The sequence below is a fragment of the Solanum stenotomum genome, chromosome 1 (assembly GCF_019186545.1).
Source record: "Solanum stenotomum isolate F172 chromosome 1, ASM1918654v1, whole genome shotgun sequence".
NCBI lineage: Eukaryota > Viridiplantae > Streptophyta > Magnoliopsida > Solanales > Solanaceae > Solanum > Solanum stenotomum.
Window position 1 is genome coordinate 102,494,225 of NC_064282.1, and position 23,545 is coordinate 102,517,769.

The 23,545-nt window shown below is 35.2% G+C and overlaps 1 protein-coding gene and 1 non-coding gene across 2 annotated transcripts; both read right to left on the reverse strand.

Annotated features, from left to right (window-relative positions):
- Positions 1–11,211: 11,211 nt before the first annotated feature.
- On the reverse strand, positions 11,212–21,488 carry LOC125873602 (7-dehydrocholesterol reductase-like). Its single transcript, XM_049554500.1, has 13 exons — positions 21,156–21,488; positions 19,907–20,129; positions 19,666–19,721; positions 18,744–18,846; positions 18,578–18,643; positions 18,284–18,397; positions 17,477–17,603; positions 17,235–17,335; positions 13,552–13,677; positions 13,399–13,463; positions 12,253–12,334; positions 12,018–12,100; positions 11,212–11,425 (listed from the first exon to the last, which is right to left on the reverse strand). The coding sequence occupies exons 1-13, from the start codon at positions 21,245–21,247 to the stop codon at positions 11,359–11,361; spliced, it is 1,305 nt and encodes a 434-aa protein (XP_049410457.1). The 5' UTR covers positions 21,248–21,488; the 3' UTR covers positions 11,212–11,358.
- A 1,770-nt stretch (positions 21,489–23,258) lies between these two features.
- On the reverse strand, positions 23,259–23,332 carry TRNAN-GUU (transfer RNA asparagine (anticodon GUU)). The gene has a single exon. It is a non-coding gene; the product is annotated as a tRNA-Asn (tRNA).
- Between the last annotated feature and the right edge of the window lie 213 nt (positions 23,333–23,545).

The window sequence follows — 23,545 nt, forward strand, 5'->3', positions numbered from 1 at the left end:
GATTTAGTGATTTTAGATATGACTGACTTTGACATAATCTTAGGCATGACTTGGTTCTCCCCCTATTATGTTGTGCTTAATGGTAATACTAAGTTTGTGACTCTAGAAATTTCAGGAAGGGAAAAATTAGAGTAGGAAGGGTATACAAGCCTAAGAAAGCTAAGATCATATCCTTCATGCGGGCTAGTAAACTGTTAGGGCAGGATTGTTTGGCTTATTTGGCTCATATTAGGGATGTTAAGGTTGAGACTCCATCTATTGAGTCTATCCCTGTGGTGTCGAAATTTAGAGAAGTGTTTCTAACTGATATGTATGGTAAGCCTAGTGATAGAGATATAGATTGTTGCATTGATTTGGAACCTGGTACCCGCCCCATTTCTATCCCTACATATTGCATGGCTCCGGCAGAATTAAGAGAGTTTAAGGCCCAAATCCAAAAACTTCTTGATAAAGGATTTATTCGTCCTAGTGCTTCCCCGTAGGGTGCTCCTGTCTTATTTGTTAAGAAAAATGATGGTAGTATGAGGATGTGTATAGTTTACCCAAAATTGAATAGGGTTACCATTCGAAACAAGTACCCATTGCTTAGAATAAATGATCTTTTTGACCAATTGCAAGGTGCATCAGCTTTCTCTAAGATTGATCTAAGGTCTAGCTACCATCAGTTGGAAATTAGGTGTGAGGATGTACCCAAAATGGCATTTAGAACCCGTAATGGGCACTACAAGTTTCTAGTATGTCATTTGGTTTGACTAATGCGCCTACAGCTTTCATGAGTTTGATGAACGGGGTGTTCAAACCCTTCCTTAATTCGTTTGTTATAGTCTCCATTGATGATATTTTGGTCTATTCGAAAAGTGAGGAGGAGTATGCCAACCATCTTTGTATTGTTTTGGGTGTTCTTGGGAAACAAATGTTGTATGCTAATTTTTCTAAGTATGAATTTTGGTTGACTTCAGTTGCATTTTTGGGGCATGTAGTTTCAAAAGAAAGAGTAATGGTAGATCCCCAAAAGATTGAGGCGGTTAAGAATTGGGTTCGGCCTAGCTTTGTGATGGAAGTTAAGAGTTTTGTGGGGCTCGCTAGCTACTATTGTCGATTTGTGAAGAACTTTGCTTCTATTGCCACTCACTTGACAAATTTGACCAAAAAAGAGATACCATATGAATGGACTAAAAAATATGAGGAGAACTTCCAAAAGCTCAAGACTTTCTTGACCACCACACCTATTCTAGCATTACCGGTTAAAGGTAAAGATTTTATTGTTTATTGTGATGCTTCCCATTCTGGTTTGGGTGTTGTGTTGATGAAGGATAAGAATGTTATAGCTTACGCATCGTGTCAATTGAAGGGCATGAAGAAGGATATAGCGGAGTTCGTGGCTAAGTGTCAAAATTGCCAACAAGTGAAGTATGAACACCAAAGGCCTGCAGGTTTACTTCAAAGAATATCAATTCCAGAATGGAAGTGGGAAAGGATAGACATGGATTTTGTGGTTGGACTTCCCAAGACTTTGGGGAAGTTTGATTCTATTTTAATGGTTGATAGATTGACTAAGTCAGCCCATTTTATTCCAATCAGAATAGATTATATTGTTGAACAATTGGCTAATGAGGTTGCATGGGATGCCCCTCTCTATCATCTCAGACTGTGGTACCCAATTCACATCCACATGTTTTGAAGGAAATTGCACGATGAATTGGGCACACAACTCACTTTTAGTACAGCCTTTCATCCACAAACGGACGGACAGTCAAAGAGGACTATTCAAGTGTTAGAAGACATGTTGAGGGCATGTGTGATTGATTTTGGAGGGCATTGGGATAAGTTCTTACCTTTGTGTGAGTTTTCTTATAATAATAGTTATCACTACAGCATTGATATAGCACCATTTGAGGCACTTTATAGGAGGGGATGTAGATCTCTCATAGGATGGTTTGAGGCTGGAGATGTGAAACCTTTGGGGTTGATTTGGTAAATGATGCTCAAGATAAGGTGAGAAGTATTCAAGCTAAGATTTTAGCAGCCCAGAGTAGGCAGAAGAAGTATATAGACCATAAGGTAAGAGACATGACATTTCAGACAGGTGAGACTGTTCTTCTTAAGGTATCACCCATGAAATGGGTGATAATATTTGGAAAGAAGGGGTCTGCGATAGATTGGTCCTTTTGAAGTTCTTGAATGTGTAGGGTCAGTGGCTTATAGATTGCTTTACCTCCTAATCTATCTGGAGTTCATCAGGTATTTTAGGTATCCATGTTGAAGAGATATCATGGTGACAGGGATTACATCATAAAATGGGACTCAATTGTGTTAGACAAAGACCTCAAATATGAGAAGGAACCGGTTGCAATTCTTGATCCTGATGTGCGTAATCTGGGGACCAAAGAGATTAAGTCCGTGAAAGTTCAATGGAAGTATCGTCCAGTTGAGGAAGCTACATGGGAGATCGAGAAGGACATGCGATACAAGTATCCACAATTGTTCGTCNATTGATGATATTTTGGTCTATTCGAAAAGTGAGGAGGAGCATGCCAACCATCTTTGTATTGTTTTGGGTGTTCTTGGGAAACAAAGGTTGTATGCTAATTTTTCTAAGTGTGAATTTTGGTTGACTTCAGTTGCATTTTTGGGGCATGTAATTTCAAAAGAAAGAGTAATGGTAGATCCCCAAAAGATTGAGGCGGTTAAGAATTGGGTTCGGCCTAGCTTTGTGACGGAAGTTAGGAGTTTTGTGGGGCTTGCTAGCTACTATTGTCGATTTGTGAAGAACTTTGCTTCTATTGCCACTCACTTGACAAATTTGACCAAAAAAGAGATACCATATGAATGGACTAAAAAATATGAGGAGAACTTCCAAAAGCTCAAGACTCTCTTGACCACCACACCTATTCTAGCATTACAGGTTGAAGGTAAAGATTTTATTGTTTATTGTGATGCTTCCCATTCTGGTTTGGGTGCTATGTTAATGAAGGATAAGAATGTTATAGCTTACGCATCGTGTCAATTGAAGGGTATGAAGAAGGATATAGCGGAGTTCGTGGCTAAGTGTCAAAATTGTCAACAAGTGAAGTATGAACACCAAAGGCCTGCAGGTTTACTTCAGAGAATATCAATTCCTGAATGGAAGTGGAAAAGGATAGACATGGATTTTGTGGTTGGTCTTCCCAAGACTTTGGGGAAGTTTGATTCTATTTTAGTGGTTGATAGATTGACTAAGTCAGCCCATTTTATTCCGATAAGAATAGATTATAATGTTGAACAATTGGCAAATGAGGTTGCATGGGGTGCCCCTCTCTATCATCTCAGACTGTGGTACCCAATTCACATCCACATGTTTTGAAGGAAATTGCACGATGAATTGGGCACACAACTCACTTTAGTACAGTCTTTCATCCACAAACGGACGGACAGTCAGAGAGGACTATTCAAGTGTTAGAAGACATGTTAAGGGCATGTGTGATTGATTTTGGAGGGCATTGGGATAAGTTCTTACCTTTGTGTGAGTTCTCTTATAATAATAGTTATCACTACAGCATTAATATAGCACCATTTGAGGCACTTTATGGGAGGGGATGTAGATCTCTCATAGGATGGTTTGAGGCTGGAGATGTGAAACCTTTGGGGTTGATTTGGTAAATGATGCTCAAGATAAGGTGAGAAGTATTCAAGCTAAGATTTTAGCAGCCCAGAGTAGGCAGAAGAAGTATATAGACCATAAGGTAAGAGACATGACATTTCAGACAGGTGAGAATGTTCTTCTTAAGGTATCACCCATGATATGGGTGATAATATTTGGAAAGAAGGGGTCTGCGATAGATTGGTCCCTTTGAAGTTCTTAAATGTGTAGGGTCAGTGGCTTATAGATTACTTTACCTCCTAATCTATCTGGAGTTCATCCGGTATTTTAGGTATCCATGTTGAAGAGATATCATGGTGACAGGGATTACATCATAAAATGGGACTCAATTGTGTTAGACAAAGACCTCAAATATGAGAAGGAACCGGTTGCAATTCTTGATCCTGATGTGCGTAATCTGGGGACCAAAGAGATTAAGTCCGTGAAAGTTCAATGGAAGTATCGTCCAGTTGAGGAAGCTACATGGGAGATCGAGAAGGACATGCGATACAAGTATCCACAATTGTTCGTCGATTCAGGTACTACTCCATTCTTTCTTTAGTCTGTTCTTCCTAAGTTGTCACTCGGGGACAAGTGATGGGTAAACTGGTATCTATTGTAACGACTTGTTCCTGTCGTTATAGAAAAGCCAACGGGAAAAAAATTTTGGGCCGAAATTTTTTTTCGTAGTATCTTGAGATTTCCCAACCTAATCCAGATTTGGACAAAATTGGAGTCATTAAAGTCTTGGGAAATTTGGTTGTAATTGGGTGATCTAATTATAATTTTGATTACATGAATGAATAGCTAAGACGTTAAGGAACCCGTAAGACTTTACAGAATTGAATTCGGGCGAGTAGAACTCCCGAAATTGATCTTAGCGTGAACAGGAAGTTTCTGAGTGTCGTTAGTTGAAGGTGTATTGTGAAATGGGGTCTCGAAATTATTATTTTTCTCACTGTTTCCATGCAAGCCGCTGAGGCGGGATTTCTGCCGCCGGGGCGAGCCCGCTGTAGCGGGGTGAGTACCGTTGTGGCAGGACAGTCTCGACTTAAAGTTGGAAATAAACCCCAAAAATATTTTATTCTACAATTTTCGAACTTGAGAGCTAAGGAACGAACCCAGGGCTTTTCTTGACAGTTTTCCACCATTCTTGAGGCTAAAGGTAAGATTTTCACTCTTCGAATCCGATTTTCGATCCGTAGAACGTAATCTAATGGGTAATTATTGATGGGGCAGGATTTTGATCTGGAAATTATGGTGGAAAAAACCTTAATCTGGGTATGAGGATCATGGATATGATCTAGGGTTGACAAAATTGTTAGTAATTCGAGTAATTAGTTATTGTGTCTTGATTCTTGTGTTACATTGATCATTTGTAGACCAAGAACAAGCGAAACGAATCCGGAAAGGGAAGAATCAAGTTTTTTAGGGGATTCAAGCTTTGTTTGAGGTAGGTGACGGTTGTGATTTCATGATTATATGAGATATGTTTGTTCTTGCTTCATTATAATACGTATATGTATGCGAATGTCACACAATTGATCATACTAATTGTAAATGAGGATAGATAAATGATGAATGCCATGAATCGTGACTTGATTGTATGATTTTGATAATGTACTTTGTGATTGTGATTGTGATTGTGATTGTGGCTTGTTGAATGGATCGGGTATTGCGTTCTGACACACTAACTTGGATCGATTGTCATGTTTCGGCATAAATATTGGATTGGTTGCCACGTTCCGGCATAAACATTGGATCGGATACCATGTATCGGTATGTTAACAGTTTGGGTTTGGGTTTGAGTTCTATGAGAGGATCATTGACTTGACATAACTGTATATCTTAAGAATTGTGAAATCATATGTTGTTCGTAAATGTTATTGATATTGTATATGTTTGGTGTATGCATGTTATTATTATGTTGTAATGGCTTATGTATGTTGCACTTATTGGGATAACCGTGTGATCCTACCAGTACACTGTGGTTGTGTACTGATACTGCACTTACTCTTTCTTTGTTGAGTACAGGGTATATTCAGGAGGCTATTGACAGACCTCGCTTAGAAGATCAGCGATTGTTCGAATTCAAGGGTGAGTCAGTTCTTCCGGGGTGCCTTGAGTTCTCTTTCTGTGTATGTCCACATTCCGGACTTAGACTAGTTCTTTAGTTAGTCTTATGTATAGTTTGGGGTTATACCCTTCTTGTTTAGACTTATAGACTTGTTAGATTTTTGGTATATTGACTTTCAGGTTTTAGATGTTCTTTCCGCATTTGTTTAGTTCTTAAACTTTTGTTGGAGTTTATGGGATCTCCCTATTTCTTTCCTTAGCAATTAACTTGCTTCTGTAACCTTAAATGTCTTAGTATTTTGATTAAGTTGGTTAGCTAATTAGTATAAATGGTTCTCCCACAGAAGGGTTAGTGTGGGTGCCAATCACGACGGTCTGGGTCATGACAGTTCAGTATTACTATAAAATATTTAGAAGACTTGTTTTTTTTAGACTTGTTTGTTTGAATGAATGAAGAGGATACAAAAGAAAATTGTATAAACTCTCAAATTTATTTATGTTTTGATAATTGTGGTGGCCGAGCCAACTTGGGCACACCTCAACTAGTTTCACGAGATACATGTCACCTCCCACCAGCAACAAGTATAAGGTAACTTTGTCCACCAAGGCTGAAGCAGATGAGAAGAAGTCACCGAGTTTTTCTGTGCTGGAAATTGAACCTGAGACCTTGTGGTGCTCAACTCAAGTCTTAAATATTTTTATAAAAAACAAGTTTCCTGTAACATCTCGCAAATTGAAATAACTAGGAAAGAGTTAAGAAATTGGAAATAATCGTTTTTGGAAAGTATATAAAAATCTGGAAAATTGTGAAGTATGTTAAGTTGAGTTTTTGGTCAACTTCAAATGACCATAACTTCTAGCTCAAGATGTGTTAGGTGTTTTTCTAGGTATCGTAGGAAAGATCTTGGAATAATCTTTCCAACGCCACCTAGTTAGCGCGATTCTGAGTTCGTATGAGTGAGATATGCCCTTTGGAAGTTGGGTTGTTTGGTTAAGGAAAGTCCAATCAGGATTTTGGAAGGGTAGTTTGGTCTTTTCGTTACCCTATTATTTTAATTTCGTTTTTCGTAATTATCTAAGGGTCTAAACTGAAATTGTTCAGTTTACGGTTTTGAAATTAGAGTTAGGGTGTTTTTGGAGAAAGAACGCAAAAGGAGAGAAAAGGAGAAAAAAGCCAAAGATCATCGTTCGTAAGGTTTTTGCTTGTGGATTTCGCCAAGGGGTGATCCCTACGAGGTATGTGAGATCACATAGCGTTGGGTTAGTTTACCCACTCGCTAATCATGATTCAATTCAGTGTGTATGTTAGATTTGAAACTAAATCATTTGAGTTCTTGATGAAATTAGTTTGAATTCTTGTGGGTTGTGTTGTTGGAGTTTTCTAGAGATTTGATTCATGTTTTCGGGTGTAATTTCTAGTTGAATCTAATATATATTGAGGGTATGAATGATTCTAAGTGTTTGGGGAAAGAACCAAGTGAAATTAGAGGGTTTAAAGCTGAAAAATGGAGAAGAAAAGTTAGGGAACACCTGGGGAGGTCTTGGGGAGTCGTGCCTCTCAGAGCCCCAAATAGGGATCTCTGAACTTTGACCTCTGGGGCACCGCTCCAGCCAGAGCGCCCCAATTCAGTTTCAGAACTTCAAGGGTTGGCGCCCCGCGCCTCTCAGAGCGTCAGGGATGTCAGTTCTTCCCATTTCCTTCCCAACTTTTCGTACTAGTTCCTTAGCAATGTACCTATGTTTTCCAGTTGATTCCAATACTCTTAGATACATCTAAACATCATGAAATCATCCATAAACATGAGATCATGAACCTTGAATCCATAATTCAATTCAAGAGAAGTTAAGAGTTAAGTCTAGAAGTTAAGAAGCAAGTCAAGAGAAGTTTATAAATTTTTCTAAAGTCTTTCACAAACGTTTTAACTTTGTTTTAAGACTTAAGTTTCAAGTTAAGTAAAGAGTAAAGATTTAAGTTCATTTCTCCAAAAGCTATAAGGGAACTAAGTATTCCCAAGAGTTTAAAATGTTTTCACATTTGAACAAGAAAGGGAAACACCGATTTTCAAGAGAGCTTTTAAGCTAAAGCTTTGAGTAATTATCTCAAACAAAAGAAAGGAGTTTTGATTTAAAACATATGAACTAAGTATATTTTGGGAGTAGTATTGAGCACCGATATGGGGATGCGAGTTCATATTAACTCAAGTCTCCATAAACCAGGATCATACTTTTTAGATGACTCATTAAGATGATTTTAGCATAGACTAGTGGATCCACTTAGTTAGGCGTCCTATATGACGACAAAGTATAGGACTGTTCTAGCAGCGTGGACAAGATGATGTATCACCACTTAGGCTCATAGTAGTGGTTGTCGGTTTGAGAAACTCCCACAGAAGCTATATTACTTTATTTTATGAGTAAAGTTGAGTTGTTATTGCATTTTCTTTAACGAACTAAGTTGCTTTTATTGTTTTATAAAGTTTTTCATATATTGCATGTGTTTCATTGCTTTGTTATGAGTTAAGTTATTCATCAGTTGAGAACAGCCAAGGTAAGTGTTTCTTTCAAAATCTTTTCAAGCCTATGTTATGTTTAGCATTCCAACTCGCATACTCGTACATTTAATGTACTGATGTCAGTTGACCTGCATCGTTTTATGATGCAGACACAGGTAACCAGGAGCAGTATCCAGTGCCTCGTTGATCAGGTTCAGCATTCAGAGTCAGTTGGTGAGCCTCCTTGCTTTCTGGAGGGCTCCTTTTTATCATTTGCTTTCTAGTTTTCAGTTGTTAGGATGATCGGGGGTCATGTCCCAACATCCCTCTTTGTTCTAGAGGCTTCATAGACAGTTAGTAGTTTAGTTGTCTTTACATTATCATTTCATATGTTAAGACTTGAGTTGTGCCATTTTGGCCAAGTTGAATGTTTGACTTTTTAAGCATTCTCAGTATTTTATTATTCAAGTGAGTACAATGCTATTTATCATTATAAATATGCATAGAGTCTTCCGCTGAGTAGGTAAGCCAAGCCAAGGGTTCGCTTGGGGCCAGTAATGGTTCTCAAGTGTCAGTCACGTCCAGGGTGTAGGCGCGGGGCGTGACAATGTCCTCCAAAAAATTTCCCCAATTCTTATGTTTGGAGTAATTCTCCATGTATATAAGTTTATCTCTTGACTAGATATCCAACAACATATCAATATAATCCCAAAATAAGGATTGGAGAAGGTAAGACGTCTAAAGACCTTACTCCTATCTTCATAAAAGATTGTTTTTGATAGATCTTTGGATCAGTAAAGTCCTAAATGCTTTAATAATAATGTTTTATTCTTTTCTTCTTTTAATGATACAATATGTATAAGTAATATACCAGCATCGTATCCCCCTTCATTTTTCAAGAAAAGAAACATTTTTCTCCCTTTATATTTCAAGAAAAGAAACATTAGAGAAGATCATATATATATATAATTTAAGAAGAATATTAATATATAAAAAATGGTGGGTTAATTTGTTTTTGTCTCTCTTAATTTTATTTATTTCTTTATTTATTATGCCTATTTATATAGTTTACTGCTAGAAGTTGATATTGAAGAATATAATAATATAATCAAGTGAATGTGTTGGATTGTCAGTTGGATGAAGATAGTGTTGAATTGAAAAATAAATATGTTTCTTACTTATTTTTCAGTGTTTGTTAAGTAAGTTAAAAAAAAAAATTATCTTAAGAGTATTTATATATAATCTAGCAACATATTATGTGGGCAAACTGGGATAAGGAGTGGGTGGGATGGTTAACGGGTGGGGATTGAGAATATTGGGTAGGTTGGGAGGAGATAATAATCTTACAATATCGCTTATGAATCTTGTTTTCCCTACTTTTGTTAGAAACGTTATTTTCCTCATATTTAAGGAGCTTATTTTCCTAGAAAGAATATTTTTCAAAATATTTTGCCCAACAAACATGAAAAAATTGAAATTTCCTATGTTTGACTAGTCAATATGTTTGGGAAATATTTTTTCTCTGGGGAAAACAAGTTTCTAAAAAAATGAGGAAAATTGACTTCCCTAATAGAAGTAGCCAAAGGAAAACAAAATGTATTAAGCGCTATTATAAGTTTATCGTCTTCTTTCCACCCATCCAATCCCTCCAACCCCCATCTCTTGACCATCCCACCCACCCTGAACCTCCACTTCCTATCTCAGTCCGCGTCTACTATTGGTAGATATATAACATACTTATAAATACTCTTAAGTTAATATTTTTTTAACTTACTTACCAAACACTAGAACATAAGTATGAAACACACTTATTTTTCAGGAAAATAATTTTACGAAAGTAAAACATTTTCCTTCCACTTACATTAAAAAATTTCCCTTAGATTAACAAAAAGTCTATTTTTGAAGAAAGCTTGAGATCTACTTAATTTATCACTACGCCCTCCCCTACATAATGTGATATTTTAGATTTTGAATTAAGAAAACCATTTAATAACGTATATTAATTAAGAGGGTTATTTAACTAAATTACCTAATTTACTCATAGGAAAATTCAAAGAAATATTCAACGAAAAATTAAAAAATTGTTCAGATCATTTATTAGACAAAAGTATATTTGAAAACAAAATTAAGTTGATTCCTTTTTGGGTTTTTAAAATTATTTACTTTTATTAATTACTATTAAAGCCTTGAAGTGGTAGGAGTATAATTTTTTTTTAAAAAAAAATATTGGTTAGAACATTTGCTACTGAATTTCCGTCCTAAAAAATACTTACTTTTAATTAAATTTGAAAATTTTGAAAATTACTTACTATAGAAATTAGCTTTATCATATTTTTATTTAATTATGGCTAATTTTCACTTGCCATCAACGGAGAAGGTACATAAGCTTGCATTTAGTCATAGATTTTATAAAACTTCGAAAAGGGTTTCCAAAGTTGTATGGAAAAATAAGTTTTGAAACTTAAAGTTATGTTATATTTGTGCAATAAAAAGATAATACCGTGCTGGTACCATGAGCTTCAACAGTAAAACATTTTTTATGTTAATTAGAAAATGTATGAATAGTTCAGTATTACTATAAAATATTTAGAAAATTTGTTTGTTTTAATGAATGAAGAGGCACATTTTAATTTTGTACAACCTCCCTTTTTTTTTATAATCGAAAAATCTTTTAACTGATATACGATTTGAAACTAAGTGAATAATACACTTTATCGCTCCACAACAACAATCAAACTCGTGACAAGCACCTAAGTAACATATCATGTGCCATGCTCTTACCACTAAACCAAAGCCTCAAAACAATATAAAAGGGAATTGTATAAACTCTTAATTTATTTATTTATTTATAACCATGGTGTCCGAGCCAACTTTGACACACCTCAACTAATTTCACGAATACATGTCACCTCCCACCAGCAACAAGTATCAGGTAACTCCATCCACCAAGGTAAAATCAGATGGGACAAAGAGAAGTCACCGAGTGTTCTTTTGTGCTGAAATTGAACCTGAGAACTCATGGTGCTCAACTCACGTCTTAAATATTTTTATATAAAAACAAGTTTCCCAAAACTGTTAGAACTAATAAGTATACATACAAACACCAACATGAAGAGCCTACAAAAACACATCAAACTTTATTGTGAAGCATTCTTAGAAGTCCAAAAATCACTAGTAAATTCCTGGGATAACTCTGTAAGGAACCTTTTCGCAATACAATTTCCAGTACTTGCCATACCTGCAAACCAACAAATTTTGGTTAAATTTTCACCCTTGGAATGAATTTAATGTACCAAAAATCGCTGATAAAATGTACATATAATAGGCCCGTAACGATCTTCAGGGACAGATCAAGACGACCTTCCGGCTACTCTACTAGTTTTTTTTAAAAAAAAACAGTGGTGTCTAGGCCAGCTTTCGTCCATCTCAGCTACTCCACCTGCTACATGTTAACTCCCACAATACATATACCGACTACTCTGCCTATTAAGGCCTAGGCAAATGGGGTAAAAATCACCTAAGCTTTTGTTTTCTATTGGGATTTGAACCCCTATTCCCATGATTGTCAATCATTTCATTGACGTCTAGGTCACACCCTCAGGTGCTACCTCCAGTGATCTATTATGCTAGGGGGGTGGCGGGATGCCAGGATAATTATTTTGAGGATAAAATAAGTTGATTTTGTCCACGAGCAAAGGAATCGACAAGTTCTCAAGTCTTGTTAAAAACACAACCAGCAAGACAGATATGACCATTACTAATCAATTTGATCGAGTTAGCTAGTGAGAAGAGTAGAATCCAGGTAAAAATGAGGGTGTGTGCTTTCTTACTTTGCCTTGCATCGGTCGTCGTCCCTTTTAGCTCGATCGAGAAGGAGAATAATTAGAAAGATGACGTAGAAGTAGGGAATGAACTGCAAGTACAAGAAAAAGTAAAGAAGGGGGGCAGGATGTTAGATTTCAGCAATGTCAAGAACAAAATGCAAGAAAGACAGAATTGATTATGGAATTCTCTCTATTAAGGAAAGAAGAAAACTACAGAGTAATGATGTAAATGAATGCTTACGTGGTTGAAAAGAGCTGGTACACTCCAGAAAAATGCCGCTAATATTTCTGGAACATAGTGGAAATGGCGAGCTAAGCCCCACCTGCAAAATGGTTTAAACATATTATATAAAATGTATGATGTCTCAAACCGCTATAAGCAAAATAATTGACATGTGTTATACATCACTATATGAATTTGTTTGGCGTTAGAAAACGGGACATAAGAAAAGTAGAACAAATTCTAGATGCTTTTCTTAGAAATATACAAGGTATTTATTCAGAATTCCTTGTTAAATGCAATCAAGTACAACCTCTATAAGAATGAAACTGGTAATATAGGAGAATAACAATACAATTTCGTAGTTTTAATCCAGGACACAATTTAGGAGTAAGCTAAATGACTGAGAACTAACTAGAATTGTTGATTGATTACTGCATTAGAACATGCTCCGGAACTGTCCAGAAATGAAGAAAGAGTAACATGGATGCCATAAGCATTGCTTCCTTTACTGTCTACTCATGCTACAAGACTGATGATTAATGCTCAATGAAACAGGTGCTGGCCGTGGAAGAAGATGTGGAGAACAAAAGCTCCATACAAAGTTGCATGTTTCACATGGTTAGTGACTATGCAAGTCAAACTCAAGAGAACTTAACAGAAGAGAGGCATTATACTTGTGTACAAGACGCTTTTTGTGTGGAGAAATGTCGGAAACCATTACCATCTATTTTTGCATTGTCAAATGACTAATCATGATCTACTAAGTAGCTGGAATGAATCAGGCATGAGTAAAAGCCAAACAAAATGGTGGGATACCATCATTGCTTGCGTTTGGTGGACAGTTAGGAGAGGAACTCAAGATGTTTTGAAGGCAAACCAAGTTCCATCCAAAAAGATCAAAATGACCTGTAGTTTGTTATTTTGTTTTTGGTGAAAAGAGGAATAAGTGAATGATAATGAATCAGTTTTAGATCTTATAGAAGCCCTATAAGAATAGGATTAGAATACATTCGTAACTGCTGGATTTGACTACTGAAGTATATACTTTTGCAGCACTTTCTTAGTGCTGAATTTGATACAATTATTACCTCCCCCCAAAAAAATGTTGTAGTGTCTAAATTGCAGAAGTAAAACGTCAGCAGGAGCACAAAGAAAGGAACTGACCATCCTGATGTCAGCAGAAGGCTTGTCTTTTTCTCACCAGAGGTAGTAGTGTATGCGGCGACTATCTGCATTGAGTGAAAGAACCAAGTCAAAAATCATCAAATAAGGGTAAGAGAGTTCGAAAAATAAATTCACAGATTGGCATCATTTGACCTTAGATGGAGTCTTTCCCCAGACGGTGCATTTTCCATTTGTTCTCCGAAACTCTTGCCTCTGCCTGTCACAATCATAGTTGATATATATGCAGAGAAGACCAGCCACTAGTATATAAAGGGCAAGCTGAAATAACAGAGAACTTTCCTCGTTAGAAACCGAAAGCAATAAAATTGCATATGCTCTCCAAGTCATTTTACTACATGTGGTTTCCATAAGCAGGTTGATGCAATGCACCAATGATCAATTTCAGATAACACATTCTCACTCAATGTTTTGTAGCCAAAAATTTGCCTTGCCATGTATTGGATATTTTCATGACAAAATGGCAAAGAAGAAGAAACTATCAAACTGGTGCATCGGGGCAAATCATTGCAATTTACAGAAAGATCACGTGAAAGACCATTGTCCCCAAGGGAAGACCCCTAATTGACAAAAGAAAATACACAATTTTTCTCTGCTTCATTGGACAGTTCTAGAATGGATTTTGTTTTTCTGTTATGCAGAACATTTATATTACATCAAATGCAACATGTGAAAACTAATGAAACAATCCATATGAACTATGAAGTACATCCACCATCCCAAGTTGTAAAATCTAGAGCAGGTCAAATAAGTTTGATGAACATTAGGAAAATAATTGTACTCATAATTCTCTCCTTTTCAGATACTTATGTCGCTATAAGCAAATGAATATGTGTGCTCTACAAGCCATGTTAATACATGTAGTTTTTTGTAGTGGATTGAAGTAACGGAATTTTCAAAATATCACATGCTGAGATGGCGTATAAGAAACTATAACATTGGATAGTCAAACTTCTAACCGTAAAAAGTATGTTGCTACCAATAGGGACAGGTAAATTCGACATACTCTAATCTAAAAATGTTCTAAGGTGTGTTGGGTGGGGCAAAAGGTTGCAATTCTCAGGGAGTCAAGTGAAACATCATCATCCCAAGGGTAAACCCTATTGGTAAAAGCGAACACTCAATACAGAAACCTTTCTTTGTCATTTAACAATTCTAGAATGTGTTCTGTTTTTTCTTTACACAAACGTTTAAAATACCAGAAATGGAACATATCATTGGGAATATAAGATATAACTCATCTGAAGTACTCTCACGAACCCAGATTGCGTGTTCTAGTTTCTCTTAAGAAGGTTGACTCAATGTCTAATATCGAACATTATCATTTAAAATTAAACTATACAAATTACCAACCCTTTGACTAAAAACTTATACTCCTTTCCTCTAATTTTATATGACGCATTTGAATGTAGTATTCTAATTTTTCCATATCTATAGTGGTGATCGAATAAAATATCAAAGGAATGATCAAAGAGTAAGTAGTATTGTCGAACCAATCAAAAAAATAGTATGGTCGAGAAAATCCACATCAAAGTTATTTTTAAGAAGTTAAGCAAATGTGATCTTGAAAATGTGAAAGTCATTGAAAAATACTGTTAGACTGGTGGCAAATATCTGACAACTTCAAAATGAAAAGAGAGTCATATCAACTAGAACAGAGGAAGCAATAAAGCTAATGTTGAAGAGAGTAGTGGACACCCTGAAAAGTGATGTCGAAAAATACTGTTAGACTGGTGCCAAATATCTGACAACTTCAAAATGAAAAGAGAGTCATATCAACTAGAACAGAGGAAGCAATAAAGCTAATGTTGAAGAGAGTAGTGGACACCCTGAAAAGTGATGTCAAAGAAAATGAAACAAAGGAGAAAAATTACACATCCATGCAACAAAAGAAATGCTAGCTTGGCGAGAAATGAACATGCTAGCCTCTGATGAATGGCCGAATGGTCTCATTTGTTCATATTATCTGTTGTGCTACAAATGGTTGTGCCAGCAATGGGACTTCCGTCATACTTTAAAGGGACGAATGTCGATCACAAGATATTCTAAGTACATTATTTTGCATCTCCAGGGATTTTCTCAAGCTTGAAACTAATAAGCCACAACTTCTGACTCTATCAGAGAGTTCGGAAGAGTATCTATCTTATATGCAGGGGAGGATCTACATGGATCCGACGAACCCCCTCCGTTGGAAAAATTACACCGTATATATAGGATCAATTTTTCGATTTATAAGTATATACCAATTGATGAACTCCCTGAACATAAGCTAGGGGATTGGTTCAGTGGTAAAGGGGGTTCAAAAATTCGCAAGACAAGTGTTGCATCGCGGGTTCGACTCCACGTAACAGCGTTTCTTCCCCATATTTCAGCTGATTTTCATTTTTATTTTCTAAATAAATGAAAAATCTGTTTTGTTTGAAAACCTATTGGGATTTATACTATTTTATTAGATATTAAAAAATAAATTTATTTTCTATTTTTATAAAACTAAGTAAAACTTATAACGTTTTTTAAGTTTCCATAATTAAAATTAAAAATACATTCTCTCATACTCATTTTAAGTCAAACGTTTAATTTATATTTGATTTAAGGAATAATATAATTATAAGTAAGATTAAATAAATAAGAGTAATAATTTAAAATTTATAAATAAATACGATTGTCGCGATATTTTTCAATCTTCATAATTATTTTCTCGACGTGAATTTTATTGCTACAATATGATCGGATTTAGAAGTATTCCTTAGTTTTAAAAATTGAATAACGTTTATATGCAACAATGACGGAGACAAAACCCATAATTATAGTTTTAAAAAATACATTCTCTCATACTTATTGTAATGTTATGTCAAACATATACTTGCTCGATTTTATTGTTTGTGTTGAGGTAGAGTTGAATTTTTTTTAGTTTGCTTATATCTGATCCGACCCATTTATATTTGACCCGCCCCGCTTATATGGATACTAATAGTGTGCTTACTTATCTTTTTGAACCCCCTCGGTGGAAATCCTGCCTCCGCCATTGCTTATATGGTCTATCATGGTTGGTACTCTATACCATATGCTCAACAATCACCCTCATTTTCACTCTTCATTATTTCCTAAAATTCATTCGATTCAAAAGTGTTTTTGAACTACACTTATCTGTCTACAAAAGTTAGAAAGCCAAACTGTGAAGAGATACTTCAGTTCAGCAGAAATATGATGCCTTTCTTGAACCTTCCACCTTCAGCAACATTATTTGAGTGAAATTTTTGACAGCAACCTACTACTTTCTTAGTATTACTGCAAAGAACGTTTCCCATCATTTGTCTTAAGTAACCTTTTGTGCTAGGCAATGGAATGATGGTAGTAGAGTAGTCGATCTGATCTCACACGCTAGATGAATAGCAGTACTTTTAACCACATTGTGGGCCGTGAATCGTGATCGAGTATTTCAGTGCATGAATTAGATGTGAATATGGTTCACTAAGAACATTTCTTAAAATAAGTTGATAAAGATGAAAACTAAGCACATGATGTGCAGGATATGTGTTTGTCATGGATTCAAAGCCTGTCACAGACAATAGCCTGGTAATTAAGTGGAGAAGGGAAGAGGGACGAACTTATTATCCATTGAGTTTCGAACTGTACTCCACCAGTCCTCGGGGGTTTCTTGGTTATCAAAAATTCAAAATAGAAGATGAAGACTAAGTAAAAACTTTGTACAAATCCCAAAATAGTAGTTGAGTATAAATAAACAGTAAGTAATGCTTATTGGAAATAACTTTATATCTAATATGCATATAGCAAATTCTTCTTGGATGCAAAAATACCTGAAGCCCAAGATTCACAGGCTGTTTAACAAGGTACATTCCAGGAGACGTATATATGCTTGGAACCCACACCAAGCATCCCCAACATATATAAAAGCCAGCTGCCAAAACAAATTTGAGATCCAGAGAAGATTATATTTAGGTATCCATGGAAATAGAGAAACTAGAAATGTCAGCATTTGCAATCAGAGCACTGGAAAGGTACTTGCTATATCAATAAAGAAAACACAGTGCGCACAAACCTCTGTCGTGTGCAATATCCATTGTGTTCCAGTACCCAGCTTCCCACCAAAAGAATTTTGTGACATACACCAACATCATTATCGTATTTACAAGCATGGAATCAGATACACGCCCATATTCTTCATGCTGAAAAGTAAGAATATGTCATACAAACTATCAACTGTCAAACATCAAAATGAAGTTCATATAAATTGACTAGGTCTTTCTATTGACAATCAACTGAAATCCAGTTAAAGAATATTAGGGTTCAAGGTGAAAGAATGAGTACAAAGTAAAGAGATCTAAGCTGTGATAGGGTCATGTCAAGTAAACATTATTACTCCCTCCTTTTCAATTTGTTTGGCATGCTTTCCTTTTTAGTCCATTTCAAAAAGAAGGACTCTTTCCTCTTTTAGCAACTCTTTAATTTCATCTTTCCATGTGGCATGTCTAAAACCCCAAAATTTTGACATATCTTTAATCCAAGACCACAAGATTCAAGACTTGTTTACTTTCTTAAACTCCATGCCAAGTCAAAATTGGTCAAATAAATTGAAACAGAGGGAGTACTTCAAATAATGCTCCACTATTTTTTCCATTAAATGGTATAAGAAAAAGTGTTTCTTGCTAATCCTGTTAAACATTTATTGACGGAAGCAAACGAATATTACATTATTTTCTTACTTGCATGACCTAAAAACTAAACAACCGGCAAAGGATCACCAATAAATGGGATTGTAAAATTCACCAACTCTGGTAACAATAGAACCGAGAAATATTGGGATAGTTTTAATTCTCACTATCAAGGACTTCGTTACATCATTTACCTGCTTTATGCAATAAGTGACAGCAAGAACTGCCCAAGACATCATACCAAATCTGCAGTTTGTGAAGACTTTAATATCGAAGTGTTTGCCGATACGAGGATAAAGCTCCATACCCTGAAAGAGTTCAGAAGGTTATAAATTATGACATCACTTTCAACTTCAGAGTTGATGCAAGTACTAGATATTTGACTTCCTTGACTTAATTTGTGGTATAACATCATCATGCTTATTTTTCCTATAAAGACACAAAATGAAGTACTGAAGTTCACAGTTAAATGTTCAAAAGGTGCTTACCCAATAGAAGTCAACTATTATGTTCCCTGATGAACCGGAATCAGTGGAAGATGGTGCAATATGACCCTTATAAATTATAAATGTCAGCACAAGGTGTCAGACAGGTATTATACAAAATATAGAATAAGAGATAAAGAGGTATACGGAGGGTACTTAAAATACTTACTTTAATGTACAATAAAACACAGAAGACTAAACTCCCAAAAATAAGTGTAGACAAAATCTCGCCCAGATGGTCATAAACAATTGCAGGATTAAATATTCCAAACCTGAAAGACACAGGAAAAAAAAGCATAACTAGAGAGCAGAACTGATGAGGTTAATGGACCATAATAAGCACCATTCTCACAAACAGTAGCTAATCGATAAAGAACAATCAAACAAGCAAAGGTTCTGGACGTCACAGTTGTTAGAGTGTCTCATATATGTTGAGACAATGTGATTTTATCTCCTTATATTATCTTGGATATTCCTTAAATATGCTAACTTTCGGTTTAGCCTAAGGTTTAATTTCTTTTGATATGGTATTAGAGCAAGCAAAGGTTTTGGATTCAAGTCTTACAACCACCCATCATAAAACAAATTCATGTGTTTGGCCCGTGGAAAAAACTAGACCTACTAGGGAGCGAGTTGAAGACATATTAAGTAAATACAAGTATGCCATCTCTACAAACTTGAACTTTTAAAAGAGGCAGTCACACAATATCAACAAATACACAATACAAAACAACAACAACATAGGGGTCTGGAGAGGATAGAGCATACGCAGACCTTTAAAGTGCACCAAAGTTTGTTATTTTTGTTGTGTTTGTTAGTGTCTGTATTAATATTTGGAAGAATTGATTTGTGTTTGTTTAGGTGAAAAAACTTTTTATCTGTTTAATACAAATTGTTGAAGCCCTAAACACAAAAGAGCTTCTTTATATTTTTGGATTCCCTTGATGAAATTCATGTCCCCAATACTGATCCTTCCCAATCAATCTCAAGCTGAAGCTGGCAAGTGAGCATTAACGAACCAATACTATAAAGAATCGAGGTCTCAAGATTCAGAAAGCAAGTCAAAAAGCAAAAATTGATGAAATCCCTACCACCAGAGACTGATATATGTGATCAGTGTCACTGCATATGCTGCCATGCCATTAGCCTGCGAGAAGTAGAGGATGTAAGAGGCAAGTTATACAGTTGAACAATGAACAGAGCAAAGACAGATCATAGCACATCAATCATTGCATCACTTGAAATAAACTCAACTAAGACAAGCTACACAAACTATAAATGCAAGATGCAGTGATGCACAATGTACAAGTGTATAGCACAACTGTTAAATACCTTATAGACAGGCCTATGTCCAGTTGGAGATATTGGGCCTTCAACTGTTTTACCAGGCAATAGAAGCTGTAGTGCCGCCTCAAATAGAGCATAACAAATGATTAGCTTCCCCGCAATTGCAGTAGGTTTTGGCCAAATATCGATTAATCCTTGCAAGCCATTTTCCCTTAGATGATTGAACGTTTTCAAGATAGACCCATCAGCGTGTACATTTGTATACCACCTGCACGTAGCCCATTAAGGTCCAAAAATTAGTGCAGTTATATAATTTCAATTCCTCGTCAAGAGACTTTTGAGCTACTGTAGATAACACAGTGGAAAGATCTGTAGCTAAGGCGGCACAGATCATCTATTACTGGTGAAACATTCAAACACTTCACAGCAGGATCAATTTGTAAATTTTTATTTACATAGCATTTTTACACCTTTCACATGACTAAATGCAAATCATGTTCTACATATCCTATTTAATACTCACCACTTTCTTGCTACATTATGATCTCTCACTATGGGCCAATTAACGAATGTCTCCGGAAAGAAACCACTGAACCATATTTTAAGATCATACTAACTATAATTATGACTCAGCAAATGTGTACCACAACCGGTCCCATAACCCCATAAAAGATGGGGCTGCAGTAGGTAGACTACTAGAAAAAAGTAGTCTATTGATTGTGAATCCTCTGAAAACTGAAAGGTGGAGCATAACAGATGCACATGCTTTATTTAACCAAATCCAAGTCATATTAACTACAAGTAGAATATATACTTATTGGAGTAACTTGTTATTCCTATTTCTACTTTTCATCCCCTTCTAAAGAAAAATTTCATCCTCTCTGGTGTCTCTCTCTTTTTAGACCTCCCAAATCCAAAAGGGGTCGTTAGGTAGTTAGTTTAAAGTTGAGTTATACAGGTATTAAATCGTGCATAAGTAATACCATGCTTGGTTAGCAAACTAATACCAGCATATCTCTAACCAAACACCTGCTTCTTTAGGGCCTTTAACAAATGAATACCAATTACACCAAAAATAACACATTTTAATAACTAGAAGTCAGTTAAACTATAGCAAGCAAATCAAACCAAAACTAAACAAAAAAACAAAAAAGATCCAATCTTTAACACATGGTACAACAAACCATTCAAAGATCTGAACTTTTAAACAAGAAAACAAAAACCCCAAAACAAGAAAAGACAGAAAATGAACAAAAAAAAAAAGATCAATAGGAAAAGTGGGTGTTGGACTTACATGAGGATTACAAAAGGGGGTGTGAAAGATAGAAGACTGAGCATTGATCCATAAGTGATTAATGGGGAGTGTACCAACTTGTTCTCCACCATTGTTTCTTCTTCTTCTTCTTCTTCTTCCTCAATCAATTGAGTTTTGGTGATTTTGGGGTTTTGAAAAAAATTGCAACTACAGAGGTCTCCGCCTAATCTTGAATCTTAAATCTTGACTTCGTAGACTTTAATTGACTGGTTTTTAGTGCTTTGTGTCTACTCTACTCTACTCTACTCTCCCTACTGCAGTGGTGTGGGACCTGTTCTCAGATTCTCTCAATTATATTAAAATCTGTTGTACTGACTAAAATGTTAGTATTTTTAAGACCGTTTATGTTTGGATAAAAATTGATTCAAATTAAAATTATTAGATAAATTAAAGAGAAAAAGGACAAATATATTTTTGAACTATCATAAATGATATGTAGATACCCTTCATCATATTTTTGGGACATTGGTGTCCCTTCCATCCAAAAACTAGAGCATATATATTTTTCCCTCTAATAGAAGAAGATTAAATAGGAACATGTGGCGTAATCTTAATCGTCGATCAAATATTTAATAAATGTCGTGTCGGTGGATAAGATTATGACTTGTGTATGAATGTTAGTATAAAGGGTACATATATTTTAGTTTTTGGACGGCAAGGACACCAATATCCCAAAAATATGATGAATGGTATTTGCATACCATTTACGATAGTTATGGAGTATATTTATCTTTTTTCCCTAAATTAAATAATACCCCTCTCTTGATTGAGTTAAGAACTCAATTAACTTGTATCTATACTCAATCTACAATATTTATAGTGAACCTCAGTTATATATGTGTAAATAATTTTTTTTACTGTTAATTACACGATAAATAATTAGATATGATGTAAAGTAAACAACAATACAATATAAAATAAATAGATTCAATTATCAACGCTCATTTACTATCCATAAACTTATAAATAAGAGTTGAATCTGAGATAATCATGGTGAGACGGGATATTGTAGGTGTAGTTAAAAGCATAAAATTACAACGATAAAATGAAAGGAAAGGAATTTGGGAACTCTTCAACTGTGTTTTTCTATTCTCCAAAACTCTATTATAGGCAAAACTCTGAGAAAACTATGCAACATCAATTTTCCCTTTTTTTATGATGACAAACACATAAAACAAGTTCCTCTTGAGAACCAGATTATCATACTGACTCTGAGAAATGAATCAAGTTCTTTATGTAGCATGTCTGGTCCCTCAACAAGTTTGTCAAATCATCAAAATAAGACAGTATTATAACATCTATGCTTCATCGATTAACACCCCTACCTTCGCATCTCCACTTTCTATAGTATTTGTCTAAATTATATACAAATATTCTTAGAATAATATCTTTTACTTACCTACTGAACAAAAAAAAAAAAAAAAGTAAGAAATCACTTATTTTTTAAAAATATTTTTTTTTCATACCGAATATACACCTTATTATGTATTGCAAGTGAAGTCGATAATTATTTTTTTAAGGAATCTATCTTATATGCTAGAAATGAAAAACCTTAATGTTTTAATGCATGGGACGCTTTGATCTTGCAGATGGAGGTGGAAGTACTTCCATGAGGTGTGTGTACAGTTTGTCTATTTAATTGGTAAAGTTTTTAATGAGTTAATCACTTGGTTCTCGTAAAATAATATTATTCTACGATATAATAATATATTCAATGTATTTTCATAAATAAAATCAAGATTGTGTGTAAGCAGATTTTACCCTTTACCTCATGAAGGTAAAGAAAAAAAAAATTATGATATACTGTTTTTAGATTTTCATCAGCTCACTGAGTTTGGTTTTAATGGACTATACACATGCAACAACCCTAAGAATGACAATACTTGGTATCTCATCCATTATGACTGACTGACTATAAATACTAACCAACAAGGTAACAACATATCCAGATTATTTTCGATAGTCACTCGATAAGAAAACTAACAACAACTTGCCTAATGTGATCCCGTTCCATGAAGGGGTTGTTCTCGATAGATACTCGATGACTAAATATTTTTTTAAAAATAAAAAATAAAAAACTAACGCTAGAAGGAGGGCTTGAACCTCCGACCTTGTGGTTAACAGCCACACGCTCTAACCAACTGAGCTATTCCAGCACATGTTCCTATTTTGCGTTTGGTTATTTAAATACAACAAGACAAGCTTTTATATATGTATATTTATATATTTCTGACTCACTTGTATAAGTTGTGCCTCTCTTTTAATTATGGAGGAGTTGCTAATGCCAATTTCAGATAAAAATGTATGAAGTTGTGAGTTGTGACCTTGGCGGCTAAATAAATCTCAATCATCAATTTTTAAAAATAATA

Coding starts and splice junctions, on each gene's coding strand:
- LOC125873602 (XM_049554500.1), bottom strand. CDS start 21,247: ATGGTGGAGAACAAGTTGGTACACTCCCCATTAATCACTTATGGATCA. Junction 18,398..18,577: donor TAATAGTTGACTTCTATTGG/GTAAGCACCTTT, acceptor GAACTCTTTCAG/GGTATGGAGCTTTATCCTCG. Junction 12,335..13,398: donor CTTCTGCTGACATCAGGATG/GTCAGTTCCTTT, acceptor ACCATTTTGCAG/GTGGGGCTTAGCTCGCCATT.